Source organism: Macaca nemestrina, chromosome Y, assembly GCF_043159975.1.
Source record: "Macaca nemestrina isolate mMacNem1 chromosome Y, mMacNem.hap1, whole genome shotgun sequence".
NCBI classification, from domain to species: domain Eukaryota; kingdom Metazoa; phylum Chordata; class Mammalia; order Primates; family Cercopithecidae; genus Macaca; species Macaca nemestrina.
In genome coordinates this window covers 3,268,394-3,288,410 of record NC_092146.1, presented here as the reverse complement: position 1 = coordinate 3,288,410, position 20,017 = coordinate 3,268,394, and the positions used below count along the sequence as shown (strand labels likewise).

The 20,017-nt window shown below is 41.2% G+C and overlaps 1 protein-coding gene across 4 annotated transcripts in view; it reads right to left on the bottom strand.

The window, feature by feature from the left end:
- Nucleotides 1-20,017, bottom strand: part of LOC139355401 (transducin beta like 1 Y-linked) — a 221,549-nt gene that overhangs the window by 72,399 nt on the left and 129,133 nt on the right. For all 4 annotated transcript variants that reach the window (XR_011618579.1, XM_071089493.1, XM_071089495.1 and 1 more), the window contains exons 2-3: nt 7,568-7,642; nt 2,723-2,830 (exon numbers count right to left, since the gene is read on the bottom strand). Coding sequence is in view for 3 of the 4 variants with exons in the window: in XM_071089493.1 (XP_070945594.1) it covers nt 2,723-2,780 (58 nt within the window). In the remaining variant the exon portion in view is untranslated. The remainder of the gene's footprint in view (nt 1-2,722; nt 2,831-7,567; nt 7,643-20,017) is intronic.

The window sequence follows — 20,017 nt, the reverse complement described above, 5'->3', positions numbered from 1 at the left end:
ACAGGAACACAGGGACACCTCAGCGAAGTGCTTCGCCTTCACCTTACCTCACTCTAACCAAGACCCGCACCCGTTGGGAAGTTGCTGGGTCATCTACCACATACTCTTTATGGAGAGCCCAACCTCACTGTGTGTTGAGTGCTCACTGTAGCCTTTTATCTCTCTGTGCTTGGGCTTGCTGTGGAACAGGTGGTCGCCGAGATCTCAGTCACTCTTCTGCATACTCACTCCTCTTTCACTAACTCATATGAATGACATCATCACCAGAGAGAAGTACTGCAGGTGATGTAGGTCACATGGCCAGGAAATCCATGTATCTACCTAATCTAATCAATCTATCCTATCTAATTTATCTATTAATATCTATTCTTCTAATCTATTATTATCGATCAATCTTATCTGTGTATCTATCCATCATCTTAATCTATCAAATATGCTAACATCTACTCTGTCTAATCCATCTATTTAATCTATCTATTAATATCTACCCTGTCTAATCTATTTATTAATATCTACTCTGTCTAATCTATCAATCTATCTGCCTATGTATCTATATCTATCATCTGTCTAATCTTTCAACATCTACTGTATCTAAACTATCTACCTAATGAATCTATTAATATTTATCTATCTACCAATCTAGTCTATCTAACCTGTCTAATCTATCTAACCTGTCTCTATCTATCTATCTATCTATCTATCTATCTATCTATCTATCTATCTGATAAATACATTTAGAAGTTAAATATATAAGGTGGGGAAAATACTTCACTGGATTTTTCATGACTTGGACAGCATGGGTATGTGGGCAAATGCACAGAGATCTTTCCTGGCTGCCACAGGGTCCAACTGGTAGGAACCCTGTTTTCTGGAAGGCAGAACAGACAGGCTTCTGTCCTGTGCAGATTCTGGAGTCTATCCACTAGAGGGCTGACCAGACTGTAGAGTTTTCTGTTTCTATGCAGAAAGTTACACCAACAGCACTGCTGAAGGAGGAGAAGGTATGCAAACAAGGATGCTCTGTCACTCAGCAGACCTGGGCTACATTCATATCTGCCCACGGAAACTGTGACCCTGACAGGTTCATGAATTTAGCCCAGAAAGCTAACTGCAAACCCTCAAAAAAAGAATCAAATTTCATAAATGTCCTGCAGACATATACACCAAGGCTAATGTCTTTTTACATACTTTCCAATATGCCTTGGGCAACAGGCAGAAAAGCTCTGCAACAGAACACATCTCTGTAAAACCATTCATATTTAAGATGTGTCTTGCCTCCGCCTTAGTTGGAAGCAAGTTGGAGGCATGCTGTAAGTCTCTTTGGCCTTCACCATGTCCTTGTGCAGAAGTGTTGCTAAATGCTACATTCTACGACACGAGTGAAGAGGGAGGCAGGTTTTGGCACATGTGATTTCCATTTGCAGCCACCTCTGGGAAGCTTTGAGCTCTGAGACAGGAGACCACCTGTGCTCATCTAAGAGCCAAGGTTGAGATATTAGCACAAGGGTTATTATTTCCCTGATTCCCAGGGGTGAGAAGGTACCTATTTTGTTTTGTATACCAATTGCTTATTCTATATATGACAATAGCCAATCCAAGGCATCTGATATATAAGCAGAAAGCACCCCACTTCCCATGAATAGCAGTAGCTGGGAGCACAAGGGACAGAGACCCAGGCTTGGATGGGAAGGGCACTTATTTACAATATGTTACATGCCTCACATACTTAATCACATTTGCCTGGGCAAGAAAACTGAGGCTCAAATGAATAGGCCTCACTCAGACTTGTTTAACCACCACAGCTCAAGTCATGCTGGGTGGCTCCAATGCCTACATTGTACCCTACCCAGCAGTGAGCGAATCCATGCCCAAGGGACCACAGACTGGTTTCCCTCAAACTGAACACATACATCTCCGGGAAAGGGTGCCTAGGAACTGGGGATTCCTTTTCAAATAATTAAGTTCTATACTGTATATTCAATATGGTATTAAGGGCACAAAGCTTAAAAAGACTCCAAATCAACTGTTGGTGGTTGAAGTGTGCCCCCACCTCCAGAAATTCACAGGTTGAAGTGCTCACCAACAGTGCACCTCAGAATGTGATGCTATTTGGAAACAGGGTCAGTGCAGATGTAATTATCACTGGATTCAGCATCAATTACTAACATTAGGTTATCTTGGAGTACAGTAAATTTCTAATCCAATCTGACTGTCTTTATCACAGGGAAATGTGGACATATCTGAACACAGAGATGAGGGTGATGCACCTATAAGCCAAGGAATCCAAAGACTGCAGCAAGGCCCCAGGAGCCAGGATGGGGCACAGGAGAGACTCACCCTCAGAAAGAACCGACCTTCCCACATCTTGATTTTGTACTTCTGTTCTCAGGACCTAGGAGACAACGTATTTCTTTTTAAGCCACCCCAGTTTGCCCTACTGTGTTATGGCAGCCCTAGGAAACAAATCCACCAGCACTGTATGTTGGTGAGGAAAAGAGCTGCGTGTAGTAAACATGTAGAGATGACAAACAAAGTCCACTAGGGTCGTTATCATTGAGGAAGGTGGGATGACATGGCTCCAGAACCTTCTCTTCTCCCCATTAGCACTAAGAACCTTCTTAGTGCTGCTTCTTGTACGTTTGGTTTTGAATCAAGGGTTGATCATTCTGCTTATAAGACGCTCAAGATGAATTTCCTCCCGACAGAAAACCAAGCCTCTTACCGGACTCCTGGAGATACCGATACACCAGGAAGTTCACCTCGTCACTGGTTATGCTCATTGTAGCCTCACCTCGCAGCAATGAGGTGTTGATGAAGCAGAAGCCACACTCTGTTTGAAAAAAGAAGACAGTTTTGAAACACTACCTGTGTATTTCTCTTTTGTGTGTGTGTGAGATGATTAAAGAAAATAATATCTATGCTATTACATATATGAAGGTAATTAATGTATGATTTGTGTTATATTTTGTAATTATGTAATTACATAAACATTCCATAATTATGCATAAAAATAAAAAGACCAGGTGAAATGTTTTCCAAAAAAACAAGAGTTGGCCTATTTCCTAAGGCCAGGGAAGACTCAAGTAGAAACCTAATGAAACTGAAGAGCTTCTGCATAGCAAAAGAAGTGAACAGGCAACCTACAGAATGGGAAAAAAATTTTGCCATCTATCCATCTGACATAGGGCTAATATCCAGAATCTACAAAGAACTTAAACAAATTTACAAGAAAAAAACAACCCCATCAAAAAGTGGGTGAAGGATATGGACAAGATATTTATGCGGCCAACAAATATGAAAAAAAGCTCACGATCACTGGTCATTAGAGAAATGTAAATGAAAACCACAGTGAGATACCATCTCACACCAGTTAGAATGGCAATCATTAAAAAGTCAGGAAACAGGCCGGGCGCGGTGGCTCAAGCCTGTAATCCCAGCACTTTGGGAGGCCAAGATGGGTGGATCACTAGGTCAGGAGATCGAGACCATCCTGGCTAACATGGCGAAACCCCGTCTCTACTAAAAACACAAAAAATTAGCCGGGCGAGGTGGCGGCGCCTGTGGTCCCAGCTACTCGGGAAGCTGAGGCAGGAGAATGGCGGGAACCCGGGAGGCGGAGCTTGCAGTGAGCTGAGATCTGGCCACTGCACTCCAGCCTGGGCGACAGAGCGAGACTCCGTCTCAAAAAAAAAAAAAAAAGTCAGGAAACAGATGCTCGAAAGGATCTGGAGAAATAGGAACACTTTTACACTGTTGGTAGGAGTGTAAATTAGTTCAACCATGTGGAAGGCAGTGTGGCAATTCCTCAAGGATCTAGAACCAGAAATACCATTTGACCTAGCAATCCCATTACTGGGCATATACCCAAAGGATTACAAATCATTCTACTATAAAGACACAGGCACACGTATTTTATTGTGGCATTGTCCACAATAGCAAAGACTTGGAACCACCACAAATTCCCACCAATGATACACCGGATAAAGAAAATGTGGCACATATAAACTGTGGAATACTATGCAGCCATAAAAAAGGAGGAGTTCATGTCCTTTGCAGGGATATGGATGAAGCTGGAAACCATCATTCTCAGCAAACTAACATGAGAACAGAAAACCAAACACCACATGTTCTCACTCATAAGTGGGAGGTGATCAATGAGAACACATGAACACAGGGTAGGGAACATCACATGTTGGCACTGGGGGGTCAGGGAGTGGGGAGGGAAAATATTAGGAAAAAGAGCTAATGCATGCTGCGCTTAATACCAAAGTGATGGGGTGACAGGTACAGCAAACCACCATGGCACTTGTTTACCTGTGTAACAAATCTGCACATCCTGCACATGTACTCAAGTACTTAAAATAAAAATAAAGACCCAGCCATCCCATTACTGGGGATATACCCAAAGGATTATAAGTCATGCTGCTATAAAGACACATGCACGTGTATGTTCATTGTGGCACTATTCACAATAGCAAAGACTTAGAATCAACCCAAATGTCTATCAGTGACAGACTGGATTAAGAAAATGTGGCACATATACACCATGGAATACTATGCAGCCATAAAAAAGGATGAGTTTGTGTCCTTTGTAGGGACATGGATGCAGCCGGAAACCATCATTCTCAGCAAACTATCGCAAGAACAGAAAGCCAAGCACCGCATGTTCTCACTCATAGGTGGGAATCGAACAATGAGAACCCCTGGACACAGGAAGGGGATCATCACACATCAGGTCCTATTGTGGGGATGGGGGAGGGATAGCATTAGGAGAAATACCTAATGTAAATGATGAGTTAATGTGTGCAGCACACCAACATGGCACATGTATACCTATGTAACAAACCTGCACGTTGTGCACATGTACCCTAGAATTTAAATAAAAAATAAAAAACAAAATAAAAAATAAATAAATAAAATAAAAAGCCATAAAAAGAAAATAAACCAGTGTGTTGCTCTAGGTCAAGGTCAGCAAACTGCAACCCAGTATCAACATCTATAAATAAAAGTTTTCTTGGAACTCAGCCACATTCATTCACCTCCGTAGGGCCTTTGTAATGCAATGGCAGAGTAAAGCAGCTACAACTACCTGGCCCATGAACCGTAAGCCCCTTACTCTCAGGCCCATCACAGACCACATTTGCTAAGCTGGTCTCAGTCCTTACTGCTGTAGGACAGATTTTCCCACCTCTACATCAGAGAACAACTGCCTAGTCCCTTCTCAGTATGGAATCTTCCTGCCTAAAAACTGTTAGGCAGGAATCTAGACCCAACATGGCGGCGTTACCCGGCATAGCAGGCCTTTTGTTAAAGACTCCCTTCACCCTTGTACACACCCGCAGACTTGCATACGTTAGAGGTTCCGGCTGGGCAACCACACTCCCCCATGACCTGCAGCTCACCTGCATTCCACAAGTTCGTAAACAGCAGTTTTGGTTAACAGTTTCCAAAGACCTCTTCCTCATGACCCATACTCAACTCCTGCCCTAGTAGTTTCAAGACCCCCCAGGCCCTGTTTGCACAACCAGCTTCCCTACCTCTCAGGCTATAAGAAGCCCCTACCCTCCTCCCTCAGCGCGACTTCCTCAGCCCACGCCTTTGGACCGAGGACCCTCACCGGCGAGTCCTAATAAAGGCTATTCTCACTGCCATTTGCCTTGTGTCTTCGTTCCCGGTTCGGCTCCAGCCTCAGTTTACCTTTACAAGAACCTCAACATTGAACGCCCCCTAATGTGAACATTCCTCATAATCTCATCAAGATTCAAGCAAACATAATTACCAATGTCTGTTATGGATGCCTTTGAAAGGAGGACATGTGTTGAAACCACACACCCCCTCAAGGAAACAATTATGAGCCTTCACTTTCTGAGCTGCAGTACCTAACACCGGCAGAAACAGTATGTTAGACAGGTTACTCCCAGCCTTAGTGATGAACAATAGCAACAGAGTGCCCTTTTTCAGGATAATCCCAAATTACCACCTGCATTTATAAACCGCCTAAGGTATCAAAGGCCACAAAAACACTTAGTCATTTATAAGGCCAAACACAGATCCCTCACACACAGGAGAAATTCAATGTATGCTAGACTCAATTAAACTGAAGCTTATGTTCCCAAAGACTAAAATAATACCTACTCAAAACACTGATGAGAGAAAGGTCCCCTCTCCCATCATCCCTCTGACATTTAGAATATGGTTCAATGGCGTTTCAAAACATACTGACTGACATAACAGCCACTTTGACGACTTTATGTTTTGAGGAACATAACAATAGTTCCTCAAAATGTTCAACAGAGGTACCAAATGACCCACTTCTAAGTAAATGCCACAGAGAAATGAAACATAAGTCCACAAAAAACTCGTATATGTGTATTCATGACATCTTTTTCACAATAGCCCAAAGGGAAATACAACCCCAATTTCCATCAAATGATGCATGGATAAAATATGTTCTGTTCATGATCTATGCAAACAACAAGATATTATTCTAATATAAAAAGGAATGATGCAGGCCACAATGCACATGAACCTCGAAAACATTATACTGAGTGAAAGAGCCAATCAGAAAATTCAAATTCACTAATACATTACAAGTTTTGTTTTTATTAACAAATGACACCTTTCAAATATTTAAGTCAAATAACACTGAAATATCTGTACATGTTTAACTTGTTACATGTACATCTGGCTTTAAACAAAAGTACCTCAAAGTAAGCTTCCTATTTTAGTTACATTTAAGTCTACATTTTAGTTCTAGTTGGTTCCTCAAAACAGTAAAGCAAAAATCTCCCTCACAATTCCATCCCTATGCTTTAAAGTTACCAAATTTCTATAGTTTTTTTTTTTTTTTAACTAAAAACGCATCAGAGAAAGAACCAGAAAATTAAGTAGCAACTAAATAAAATAAAACTCTAATCCCATGTACCAAAAGGTAATAGGAAAACTTTTACAGAACTTTTGGGGTGCAGGTCTTAGTTTTAGCTTGGGTATTGGTTTCAACTTTTGACACTTGGGCATATATAACTGTTTGGTTTGCTAGTCAGGAAACCTCAGCATCTCACCAGATTTACACACAGTAATCTGCATGATTTTCTGGTAAGTTTCGCAGTTAACTAGCAAATCAATGCAGACAGACGCAAATCATATTAAAAAACTAATAGGGCATAAAATGAAGATAAAGGAGCCACATAAAATCTGCACTCGTGTGCCCAATTACAATGAACTAGTCTGCATAATTACAATGTTCACAAGAGAGATTGATTTTAGAAGGTATAGTTATCCTTAACTGGTAAGACCCAGAAAAGTTTGGTATTGATCATTTAGGATCCAAAACTCTTGGAAGGCAGTAAAAAGGCAAATTCCTCATTTGGAATTGACTTTGCAGCTCATAAGGATTTAATAATGTTCTCTCTAATGCCTTCAATTTCAGGAAGGAGAAAGATGTGCCACTTTCCCGGAAAACATCATTTAAAACAGAAGGGATTCTGTTTTGGCAAAATGCAGTTCTGTTCCTGAAATACATTTCAGGTACAAGGACAAGGATCCAATGGCATGCTGGGCTGCTTACCTTTATGGTAACTTCATATGTAAACCTGTGGACCAGCAGGCTTCTCAGCGTCCAGTCATAGAAATGGCACGCCGTCTGTGGGGACCAGCCCAGGGAGAAAGGGAAAGGTTTAAAACAAAAGACTTAAAAATCCTTAGGGTGTTTTTACCTCTCACCCACCCTTCCCATTCCTTTAGGTTTATTTTTCATCCTAATTCATACTTAACACGTTATCAGTTCTTAATTCCTGTGTTAGTCCATAGCACAGATTGTAGGGTTTTATTTGCAAAGTAAAAAAAAAAGAAGAAATTAAAATGAACAGTCAGGCATTATTATGCCTGCAGAAGTTCTGAAAGAAAAGTCTCAAAATAGATAACATTAGCTCAGCTATTGCTACTGCTATTATATAAATATTTAAATTAATTTTAAATTAAATAAAGTTTAAAGATAAATTAAGATTCCTTGAACCTTATTCCCTTATTGCTGTGTTTGAAACACTGCATTATGCAACTGATACATGAAACTGTACACACCACTAGGAGAAGATACCATGCTGTTGCGAAATGTTCCCCACTGTTCAGCCTAGCTTTCCAGTAACAGAATCTTTGTCTTTCAGCTCTTCTAAAATAAAGGAAAACAAAGGCACCAACTGACATCTCAACTTCTCATTTACTGTTCTTATACATTTGTATTTCACAAGGGTTCCATTTGCACTGATTTTTCAGTAAGCCAGATTTTTTTTTTTTTTTCCTTTGAGATGGAGTCTTGCTCTGCTGCCCAGGCTGGAGTGCAGTGGCATGCTCTCGGTTCACTGCAAGCTCCGCCTCCCGGGTTCCCGCCATTCTCCTGCCTCAGCCTCCCGAGTAGCTGGGACTACAGGCGCCCGCCACCACGCCCAGCTAATTTTTTGTATTTTTAGTAGAGACGGTGTTTCATCCTGTTAGCCAGGATGGTCTCGATCTCCTGACCTTGTGATCTGCCCGCCTGGGCCTCCCAAAGTGCTGGGATTACAGGCATGAGCCACCGCGCCTGGCAGTAAGCCAGATTTATATCTCATAAAACGATAATCCTTTGTATCAAAAATTGTTTTTATTTTTCAGTCACTATAAATACCCATCAACTATTTAATGATACTGACCTAATTTTTATAAAATTTATTTGATTGTGAATGAATCCAGCCTCCTAGAGAGTTTTTCTTTTTTGTTTTTTTTCCTTGAGACAGTCTTACTCTGTCAACCAGGCTGGACAGCAGTGGTGATGTCTCACTGCAACCTCCACCTCCCAGGTTCAAGCGATTCTCCTGCCTCAGCTTCCTGAGTAGCTGGGATTACAGGCACCACCACCACGCCTGGCTAATTTTTCTATTTCTGGTAGAGATGGGGTTTCACCGTGTTAGCCAGGGCCTCAAAATCCCAGGCTCAAGTGATCCACCCACGTCAGCCTCCCAAAGTGCTGGGATTACAGCCATGAGCCACCTTGCCCAGTCAGCCTCCTAGGTAGTTTAAATTACCCTCTATCATCTACAAAATCAAGAACTAAGACAATTAAATATGCTCACCATTTTCTCTAAATAGTCTTAAGTGATAATAAAAAGGTGCCAGGTTTAATATACTTGAATCCACCAGTGACGCTATGAGTGATTTTTGTTATTAGTGGACTTACATGGAACCTCATGAAGTACTTTCAGGAACTGCAAGTAAATTATTCCCACTGGGTCATGTTTATAGTTATGATGTTTAAATAAAGGAGATTTTTTTAAAAGTTCTACAATCAAGTTCAGAGGACCCTCAATTGCATTACAGTACACTGAAAAACAAAAACAAAAACCAACCAAAAATAATAACCAGGACAATTAGTAAAAAACCAACCACTTCTATCCTGGCTAACACGGTGAAACCTCATCTCTACAAAAAAATACGAGAAACTAGCCGGGCCTGGTGGCGGGCACCTGTAGTCCCAGCTACTGGAGAGGCTGAGGCAGAATGGGGTGAATCCAGGAGGCGGAGCTTGCAGTGAGCTGAGATCCGGCCACCGCACTCCAGCCTGGGCGACAGAGCAAGACTCCATCTCAAAAAAAAAAAACCAACCGCTTAGGTAAAATAATGAGAGTGAAAGTAAATTCATCTGTAACTCTGTGAAAAGAAATGAAAGGGCACCAGGGAAGCAGGCACAAAGGCGCTTAATTTTGTTTATAAAACAAAGATACTTTTAATTATGGAAAAAAAAATCTGCAGTGGAGATGAAACAGGGCAATTCTCCTTAGAGTGAACTGGTAGAGACCAACTTACTATTTTCAAAATTAGGTTGTAAATTACCAGGGGGAAAAACAGCCTCATGACAACATTGGTAAATAGCATGAAGTATCAAAATATTAGCAGATGTCATAAATTCCAAATTGCTTGTAAATTAAAACATTAAAACCCACAATAGTTCAAGAATTAATTAATTCACAAACAGGTTTTATTACAAGCTGTTCAGAAAAAAGCTTGGAATCCAATTCTTAATCTTTGGTCCAAAACAGATGGTAACCCATGTAATAGGGTCCTGAAATTTTAGATTATCTTTTATATGTGTTGTTAAACTCATTAAGTGTAATTATCATCTGGGTGTCATCAACACCAAAAAGGAGAATTATGACTTATTTAATAACATTCTTCTGGTTATGCAACATGTCAACAATAATTCATTGCTAGAAACAATAAATTAAAATGAGAAATCAGACCTTCCAACACCTGTTCATTACTGATTTTCCCATTATTATTATTAGAAATTATTAGTACACAATTAGAAACATTATCAAAAAACAGCCATGGCAAGAAAGTTTACATATGGCCAAATATTTGGGTGAAATGCAAATGATTTTAAGAAATGCTATATGCCCTTTATTTTTACAACCAAATGCTGCTTATGTGACAAATACAAAAGGGATTCTAATTTTCCAGTGGTCCTCCCCTCTTGGCGTGACGTGCCACCACACATGCATAGTGACAGTTCCTCCACATTGAACGTGGAAAGGTTCTGAAGGGGCTCTCTAAGCAAAACCCTTTCTCTACAAAATAAATAATAATAATAATAATAATAATAAATTCCACATGTGGTAGCAGATGTCTGTGGTCCCAGCTATTCTGGAGGCTGAGGTGGGATGATTGTTTGAGCCCAGGAAACTGAAGCTTCAGTTGTGGGGAAAAGAAAGAGAGATCAGACTGTTACTGTGTCTATATAGAAATAAGTAGACATAAGAGACTCCATTTTGTTCCGTATTTGAGATGCTGTTAATCTGTGACCCTAACCCCAACCTTCTCCTTGCAAGAGACATGTGCTGTGGTGACTCAGGGTTTAACGGATTTTGGGCTGTGCAGGGTGTGCTTTGTTAAACAAGTGCCTGAAGGCAGTATGCTGGTGAAGTCATCACCATTCTCTTAATCTCAAGTACCCAGGTACACGCACACTGCCAAAGGTCGCACACTGCCAAAGGTCGCAGGGACCTCTGCCTAGGAAAGCTAGGTAATGTCCAAGGTTTCTCCCCATGTGATAGTCTGAACTATGGCCTCGTAGGAAGAGAAAGAGCGGATCGTCCCCCAGCCTGACACCTGTGAAGGGTCTGTGCTGAGGAGGACTAGTATAGGAGGAAAGAAGGCCTCGTGGCAGTGGAGATAGAGAAAAGCATCTGTCTCCTGCGTGTCCCTGGGCAATGGAACATCTCGGTGTAAAACCAGACTATCTTCCATGTACTAAGTTGGGAGAAAACCGCCTTAGGGTGAAAGGCGGGACGTGCTAGCAGTAATGCTGCTCTTTATGCACTAAAAACGTTTATGGAGATGTTTGCATATGCATATCAAGGCACAGCACTTTTCCTTAAACTTATTCATGTCACATAGATCTTTATTCATATGTGTTACTGCTGACCTTCTCACTACAATAATTCCATTATCCTGCCACTTCCCTTTTTCTAAGATGGTAAAGATAATGATCAGTAAATACTGAGGGAACTCAGAGACCGGTGCCAGCGTGGGTCCTCTATACGCTGAGCGCGGCTCCCCTGGGCCCACTTTTTCTTTCTCTATACTTTGTCTCTGTGTCTCATTTCTTTTCTCAAGTCTCTCATTGAACCTAACGAGAAACGTACACAGGTGTGGAGGGGCAGGCCACCCCTTCAACCTCCCACCTCATCTTCACTGCCACATCCCAGGGCACAGAAACCATGTGCACATCCGCACAATAAATGCTCAGTCAGTACTCATGATTTGCTCACAGCTCTGGGTAGTGGGCAGCATGTATTCTGTGAACTCCTCCATCCTGCCTCACTGCTGATTGATTTGTCCAGGTGTCTAAGTGCCCATGCAGATGAGGACACTCCATGCTCAACATGCCAGGGTTTGCCTGACTCCCCCAAGTTTCTCTATGAAAGACATCTCCATATGCTGAAATTCTAAAGACACTTTTCTAACTGACTCTGAATACCCCAGTCACTAAACATTCTAATAAGCCAAGATTTTACTGTTAGAAGACTATGTGTTCTCCAATGTGTGTTTTTAAAAGACTCTGCAAGCCTGAAATCTAAAGGTGACAGTACTTGACTAAAATGAATGCAAGTGTGCCAAGATAGTAAAGACTTATAAAATTTCAGGGAACTTTTAATACCATAATAGTGTCAAAAGGCAGGGCAGTTCTGCAGGAGCCTTTTCCACTGGGAATGAAAATCAGGTCAGCATCCTCATTTCTCTTTCTCCTCAACGAACTATAAGAAAATGGGTATGCGGAGGTAAAAAGTCACAATGCATTCATTATTTCCTTGTATGTTACCAAGTCATAATGCTTTCATTATTTCCTCGTATGTTACCATTTCAGCTTTTTCTTACATTCACTTCTGGAATATGCTTTATCTAGAAGAGTAATTTTTTGCCACTGTTTCTATGTGCTCCTGAGAGTTGCCCACCCCTTCCCTTTGCCTGTTACAACCATGACAAATAAAACATGTTTTGTATTTTTTTAATAATCAGTAACTATTTAACGAACAAATTCTAAAGGCCTAAACTTTAATGTTCTTTAAAAATAAGCATATCTTCCATAAGTGAACTAGAAAACTATAAATTAAAAGCAAGAAACAACCTAAAATATTTTTCCTTCAAAAACAGTCTGCCTTGTTAAATGATAAAAATTGTAGTCCTATGTTTTACTTTTCCATTCTAAGGAGCATTGCTATAAGGAAACACCTGAGACTGGGTAATTTATTAAAAAAAAAAATTAATTGGCTGAAGGCTCTGTAGGCTGTAAGGAAGCATAACAGCTTCTGCTTCTGGGGAGGACTCACAAAACTTGACAACCATGGTGGAAGGTGAAGTGGAACCAGGCACATATCACATGGGAAAAGCAGGAGGGAGAAAGAGAGCATGGAAAGTGCTACACACTTTCAAACAATCAGATCACATCAGAATTCACTCAGTATACAGTACCACCAGAGATGTTGTTAAACTATGAGAAGTTACCCCCATGATCCAATCATTACCCACCAGGCCCCACCTCCAAAATTGGGGATTACAATTCAATGCAAGATTTGGACAGGGACACACATTCAAATTCTATCATTCCACACCTGGCCCCTCCCTTTTCACACTGTAACATACAATTATGGCTTCCCAATAGTCTTCCAAAGTCAACTCATTCCAGCATTAACTCAAAGATCCAAAGTGTCATCTGACACAAGGCAAGTCCCTCTGCCTATGAGCCTGGAAAATCAAAACCAAATTAGTTACTTCCCGGATAAAATGGGAAAATAGGCATTAGGTGAATATAGGCATCCCTCTTCCAAAAGGGAGAAATTGGCCAAAAGAAAGGGCCTACAGGCCCCATGTGAGTCCAAAACCCAGTAAGGAATCATTAGATTTTAAGGAGATTCTCCAAGAATCTCCTTTGACTCCCTGTCTCATATCCTGGGTGCAGTGGCACAAGGAGCAGGTTACCAAGGCCATGGGCAGCTCCACTCCTGTCTCTGCAAGGTAAAGACCCTGCAGTTGCTCTCACCAGCTGGTGTTGAATGCCTGCCATTCTGGGGTCTGGAGGATGGCGTACCTCTTCTCATAGCTTGTTGGAAATAAGAGCTTGGAAACGCAAAGAAAACAAGCACTCAGACAAAATGTGTCAACAAAGAAAATTCACTTCTGCAGAAGTGTGCATCTCGCATATGGAGCAATGGCAGAAGCACACAGAACAAAGGAAAGCAAGGGTTTTATTATCTCTAATGCAGCTTGTGCTTCTGTGTCTTTCCCCCTGTTGGCCAGGGTTGGACCACACAGTCTAAACTAGTCCCAACTGGCTAAACATTTAAACTTTCTTAGATAAGGTAAGGGAGGTGAGATGAGAGAGAAGGGAGGTGAGGAGAGAGAGAAGGAAGGTCAATTACGGAGGAACTAGGAAGGTAACCTATTCCCTAATAAGGAAAGGAATGCAGGCTGGGGTTGCAGCAAGTTCAGGCATACCTAGGCATATTCAGACAAACTGGGGCACAGGAAAGGGGTTATTTGGAATTATAGGACAGAGAACGGGGAAACTGGATAAGCTGTTTGAAGAGGGAACCCAACTGTATCTAACACAGCTCCACTAGGCAGTGCTCCAGTGAGGACTCTGTGTCAGGGCTCCAATCCCACATTTGCTCTTTGCAATGCCCTAGCAGAAGTTCTCCACGACGGTTCTGGTCCTGCAGCAGGCTTATGTCTGGACATCCAGGCTTTTTCTGTATATCCTCTGAATCTAGGCAGAGGCTACCAAGCTTCAACTCTTATGCTCAATGCACCTGCAGGCTTAACATCATGTAGAAGCCACAGGCTTACAGCCTGAAGCTTCTGAAGCAGTGTCCTGAGCTGTACCAGGGTCTTCTGAGCCAAGGGTCCAGCTGGAGTCAAAACCAGAGCAGCTGGCATGCATGAAGCAGCGTCCTGAGGTTGTGCAGGGCAGCAAGGCCTTGGGCCTGGCCCAGGAGATCATTTTTCCCTCCTAGGATTAGGTATATAATAGGAGGGGCTGTCATGAGGGTATCTGAAATGCTTTGAGGAGCTTCATGTCGAGTGCTCTTTTCATGTTAGATCAAAGCAATTCACAATTTACACTAATTTGTATTGGAGCCGGTAGTAACTTACTTCTGCACAATGAGAATAAACAGAAATTAGGCAACTGAAACACAATTATTGAGAAAGTCTTATAAACAATATGCTATACACAATGTACCCATCACAAATCATTGCAAGCTCTTCATTTTATTAATCTTTAAAACTTTTAATTCATCTGAAATTTATGCAGTTACTTGGACTGTACCTATTAATAGAATTTTCCCCATTGTCTTGGTTATCAGCCCTTCTCTTCCTTTTAGTTATTCAAATTTCTGCAGCATGCCTGAATTCCTCCCTAGAAAATAGTCTTTTCTTTTTTACCACATGGCATGGCTGCAAATTTTCAAACTTTTTACATTCTCCTTCCTTTCAAAATATACGTTCCAGTTTCAAGTAGTTTTTTGCTTATGCATATGAGCATAGCCTTTTAGAAGCAGACAGACCACATCTTGTATGCTTTGCTACTGACAAATTTTTTCCACCTGATACTCTAAAATCATCACTCTTAAGTTCAAAGTTCCACAGATCCCTAGGACAGAAGCACAAGGCCTCCAACCTCCTTGCTGATGCATAACAAAACTGACCTTTGCTCCAGGTCCCAGTAAGTTCCTCATCTCCATCTGCAACCTCCTCAGCCTTAACCCTCACTGTCTATGTCGTCATATTTAACTCCACCTGGAAACCACTGGCAATCTGTAAACAGATGTGTGTGTGTTGTAATAAAACTATCTACAAAAACAACCTGCAGGCCAGTTGGCTTATGTGCAGTAGTTTGCTGATCCCTGCCTTGGAGCTAAAACATATTCAACTGATTAAGCTGTGCACTCATAATACATTACTAAATCAGAATACATAACCTACTGATATCATCAACTAACATGCAGAGTGCTTTATCCCAGAAGCACCACACAAAAGTGCTTGGTTACTTAGAATGGCCACACTGAAAGAGTCACAGGTACATGAGGGCAACATCAGGCTGGCTTTTGGTTCCTGGGATGCTTTCATAGCTGCTGCCAGGAGTCATTGGGACAGTCATGTAACATCACTTTTTGTTAAGCTTTCAGAACACCAAGTACAAAAGGCCTCATAAAAACATCCAACTCTTCAATATGTAAAACTGGACAGACTAATCTTGTTGGTTTAAAAATGACATCTGTAATTTTTTAAGTGGCTATTAAAATTAGAGAAGTAATGCATTTTCACTGCGGAAACTTTATGTGGTTCTCAATTGGCGTCATGCTGCCCTCCAAGGGGACAGTGGACAATGTCTGGAGACACTTTTGGTGGTCATCATATGGTGAGGGTGTTGCTGGCATCCAGGAAGGAATGCCCAGAGATGCTGCTGGACCTCCCCTGGTGCACAAAACGGCCCCACCACAAAGAGTTCTCCAGCCCTACATGTCTACAGTGCCACAGTTAAGAAACCTTGATGTAAAAGTAAAAAAAGTCTTCTAACTCTTTCCAAGTCCTCTCAGTCTTAATGCACATGCAGCCTCTGTTCCAAGCTTCTTCCACAAGTTCTGTACAGGTGCATTCTTAGTTTTAACACAAACAAAACATCCTAACTATAATATTTTAATTAAGTCGTGAGAACTACATAGTGATTCTTTTTTTTTTTTTTTGAGACACAGTGTTACTCTATGACCCAGGCTGGAGTGTGCAGTGGCGCGATCTCTGCTCACTGCAACCTCCACCATCTGGGCTCAAGTGAGTCTCCTGCTCCAGTCTCCGGAGTAGCTGGGATTACAGGCACCCACTACCACTCCCAGTTAATTTTTGTATTATTAGCAAAGACAGGGTTTCACCATGCTGGCCAGGCTGGTCTTGAATTCCTGACCTCAATTGATTCACCTGCCTCAGCTTCCCAAAGTGCTGGGATTGTAAGCATGAGTCACCATGCCCAGCCATATCAACTGTTTTAATGCTATAATTCTTGAACAGCTAGATGGTTATGCCTCATCTATACTCAATAATTTTTTCACATTCTCATTTTTTCAAGAAAGTGTTTATTATGTCCATTAAATAACTTAACCATCACATCAGTCCCATTTGTTTTCATTTTGTAGATAAAAGGCTGCTTTCTTAAGAGTGTAAGTGAACAGTGTAGACTGGTTTCACAGCTAACAAGTAGTAGAATCTGAACTCCAAGGTCTGCCTTCATCTTGAGTGCTTTCATCATTTTAGACCAAAGCAATTCAGTTCAAACTAATTTAGATTGAAGCAGGACAACAAGAATAAAAAGTAATTGGGAAACTGAAACACAATTATTGGGGAAGTCTTTGAAACATGGATGTAATTTGCAATTACACAACGCAATTAATATAATTGACATATATGGACATAATGGACATCTGAACATAAATTGCACATACAGAAAGTACCCATCACAAATCACTCTAAGCCCTTCGTTTTATTAATCTTTAGCCCTTTTAGATGGTCTGAAATTTATGGAGTCACTTGGACTGTACCTTCAAACCACCATGCTCCATTAATTTTAGGATTTTCTTTCTGTTGTTGGTTTTTTTTTGAGACTGGTGTTTTGCTCTTGTTGCCCAGGCTAGAGTACAATAGCGCAATCGCAGCTCACTGCAACCTCCACCTCCTGGGTTCAAGCCATTCTCCTGCCTCAGTCTCTCGAGTACCTAGGATTACAGGCATGCACCACCATGCCTGACTAATTCTGTATTTTCAGTAGAAACAGGGTTTCTACATGTCAGTCAGGTTGGCCTCAAACTCCTAACCTCAGGTGATCTGCCCACCTCGGCCTCTCAAAGTGCTGGGATTACAGGCATGAGCCACCACGCCCAGCCAATTTTAGGATTTTCTAAGATACTTCCTTTCCTACAGTAAGTCCATGGTGTCTACAAAATTGTAGCTGGAACAAGAGTGAGTCATCACAGGGTTCTGCTTTTTGCTCATGTATGCATGTTTCCCACTATGTAAAATTTAGACTCATATATTCTTAGATCAACACTTACTATCTTATTTATAGATGAGAAGACCAAGCTCCATGAAGACCAAACAGGTCAGTCATTCCTCTCACCAAGAAAGCAACAGAGTGCATGGTTGGAGGAATAAATGAATTTCAGTTTTTACCTGTGGAATTCAGTTAATTTTCCTCCCATGTAATTCCCAGATACCCTAATTCTTATTAAAATCTGTTCTGTATTGGTGGCTCCTGCCTTTGATATGTAAAAGCTTCCCTAATTGCATTACAACTACTGGAAACTAGCAACTATTCTTAATATAAATGACTGTAAATCATAGTTAAATACATACAGTGCTTTTTTAAAGCGTTGAGACTTACATCAGGCCTAATTTCATGTAACCACAACTGCTGATTAGGAGTATTTTTCAATTTATAAAATAAGCATTGCCACCCTTGTAAGAATTCTGATTCCTCAGTGGCCTTTCTTGTTACGCAACACTGATAACTAGATTTCAGGTGTGGGTGACATGTGATCCCCTAAAAACCAGAGCCCAGGAAGATAGGCAGTTTGGCTCTCTCTGGTAAGATGGCTAAACAGTGATGTTTTCTTTTACCTGGCTTTTATTTGCCTGAACAGCAATGACACTGCTTTATGCTCGTGGGCCATGGCCACAAAAAAGCAGTTTATAGCATAAAATCACTGGGAAAGCAAACACTTCAGACATTTCACTTGAAGCAAAACCAAGAAATCTACTGTTTCATTAAAAACCACTTCTACCACAATGAAACGCTTGGATGTAAACCCTCTGAGATGGGCAGGTATTACTGACCTCTGTAAACTAACAGAACAGGCCATGGAAGGACAGTGCACTGCATGAAGTGACAGCCAGTGCAGGGCCTCGCATCACCTCTGTCAATCTGTCAAAAAGACTTCTGTGTCTACTATCAGAAAGGGCTACCAAATCTCAAAAGAGAAAAAGAGAGCTCACCATTTAAAAAATTTCCAACAGTCAAATATTTGTGCTGACTGGTGATCAGAATTTCCCACCTACTAAGGGCTCTGATTGTCCCCTTTGACTTCAGAGTCTGGGCATGGAATGCAGAGGTCACAAAAAACATACAGAATCAATTCTTACCAGATCAGGAATATGTATGTCCAAGTATGTCATGGTACAAAGACACACATGCAGCATGTGTGTCTTGCTTCACGTTACGTAAGTTTAGTGTTCACTAACACCCTGAACTCCATTGCATCACTGTCCCTAGATACCTCAAAGACAAGCTGGCCTCTGGATACATGGTGAGGGAGGTCAGAATCCAAGAATGATCCCAGGTGGTGTGACCCTAAGTTCCATCAGCTTACTGTTATACCACATGACCTATCTTAAAACAAAAAAATAAGAACAAACAAAAGCCCAATTCATTCTTCTACTAGTTTGCATTTTCTTTTATCTTACCTATATCTTGTTTGCACATCTCAACCACACTGTACTCACACCCAATGTGAGTCATTTTTCTCTCCTCTAGATTCCAGCATGGCCTTGTTTTCCAGAAATTACACTCTAACAATCCAAGCAAACTCTAAGCAGCAGCATGATCCTGGAGTGAGGCTGTCCTTGGCTAAATCTCAGGATTTCTTGCTGAGGATTATGGGTCCCCTAGTCAATAACTTAACCTCTCTGTGTCACTAAAGCGAGCACAGTGCTGTACAGTTACACTGTATGAATTCACATATTCAAATATAGGTAAAGCCATACATGTAGGCTTGTCAAAAACAGTATAATCACACAGTGGGAATAGCTGCACACACTGGTCACTGGAATATTGGTATGTTTCCTTTGCTCTATTAATATTCTCAGAACTTAAACGCAAACATAGGCCAGGAATGGTGGCTCACGCATATAATTCCAGCACCCTGGGACGCTGAGGCAGATGGATCACTTGAGCCCAGGAGTTCGAAGCCAGCCTGCAAAACACAGCAAAACCCCATCTCTACAAAAAATCCAAAAAATTAGGCATGGTGGTGTGGGCCTGTGGTCCCCAGCTACTTCGGAGACTGAGGCGGGAAGGTCACTTGAATCTGGAAGGCAGAGGTTACAGGGAGCTGACATTACACCACAGCACTCCAGCCAGGGTGACAAAGTGAGACCCTACAGACACATACACACAGAAACATATTTTTGTGAATTTCTACCACAACTAAACAAATACAAATTTTAAAACCATAATGAACTTGCAAACATTTTAATCAGTGGCTCCCAAAAGGACGAATTTAACCTGTTTCTTTAACAGGAAACTAAAATAGTCATATATCAAAAACTATAAAGTGAGTGAAGCTGTCATTTCAAATGGAATATAACATTTATCTGTAGCCTTGTTAAATGGAAACAGATTACTTGGTTCTTAAACAGATTTTTTTAAATCAGTTAGTGTGTTTGA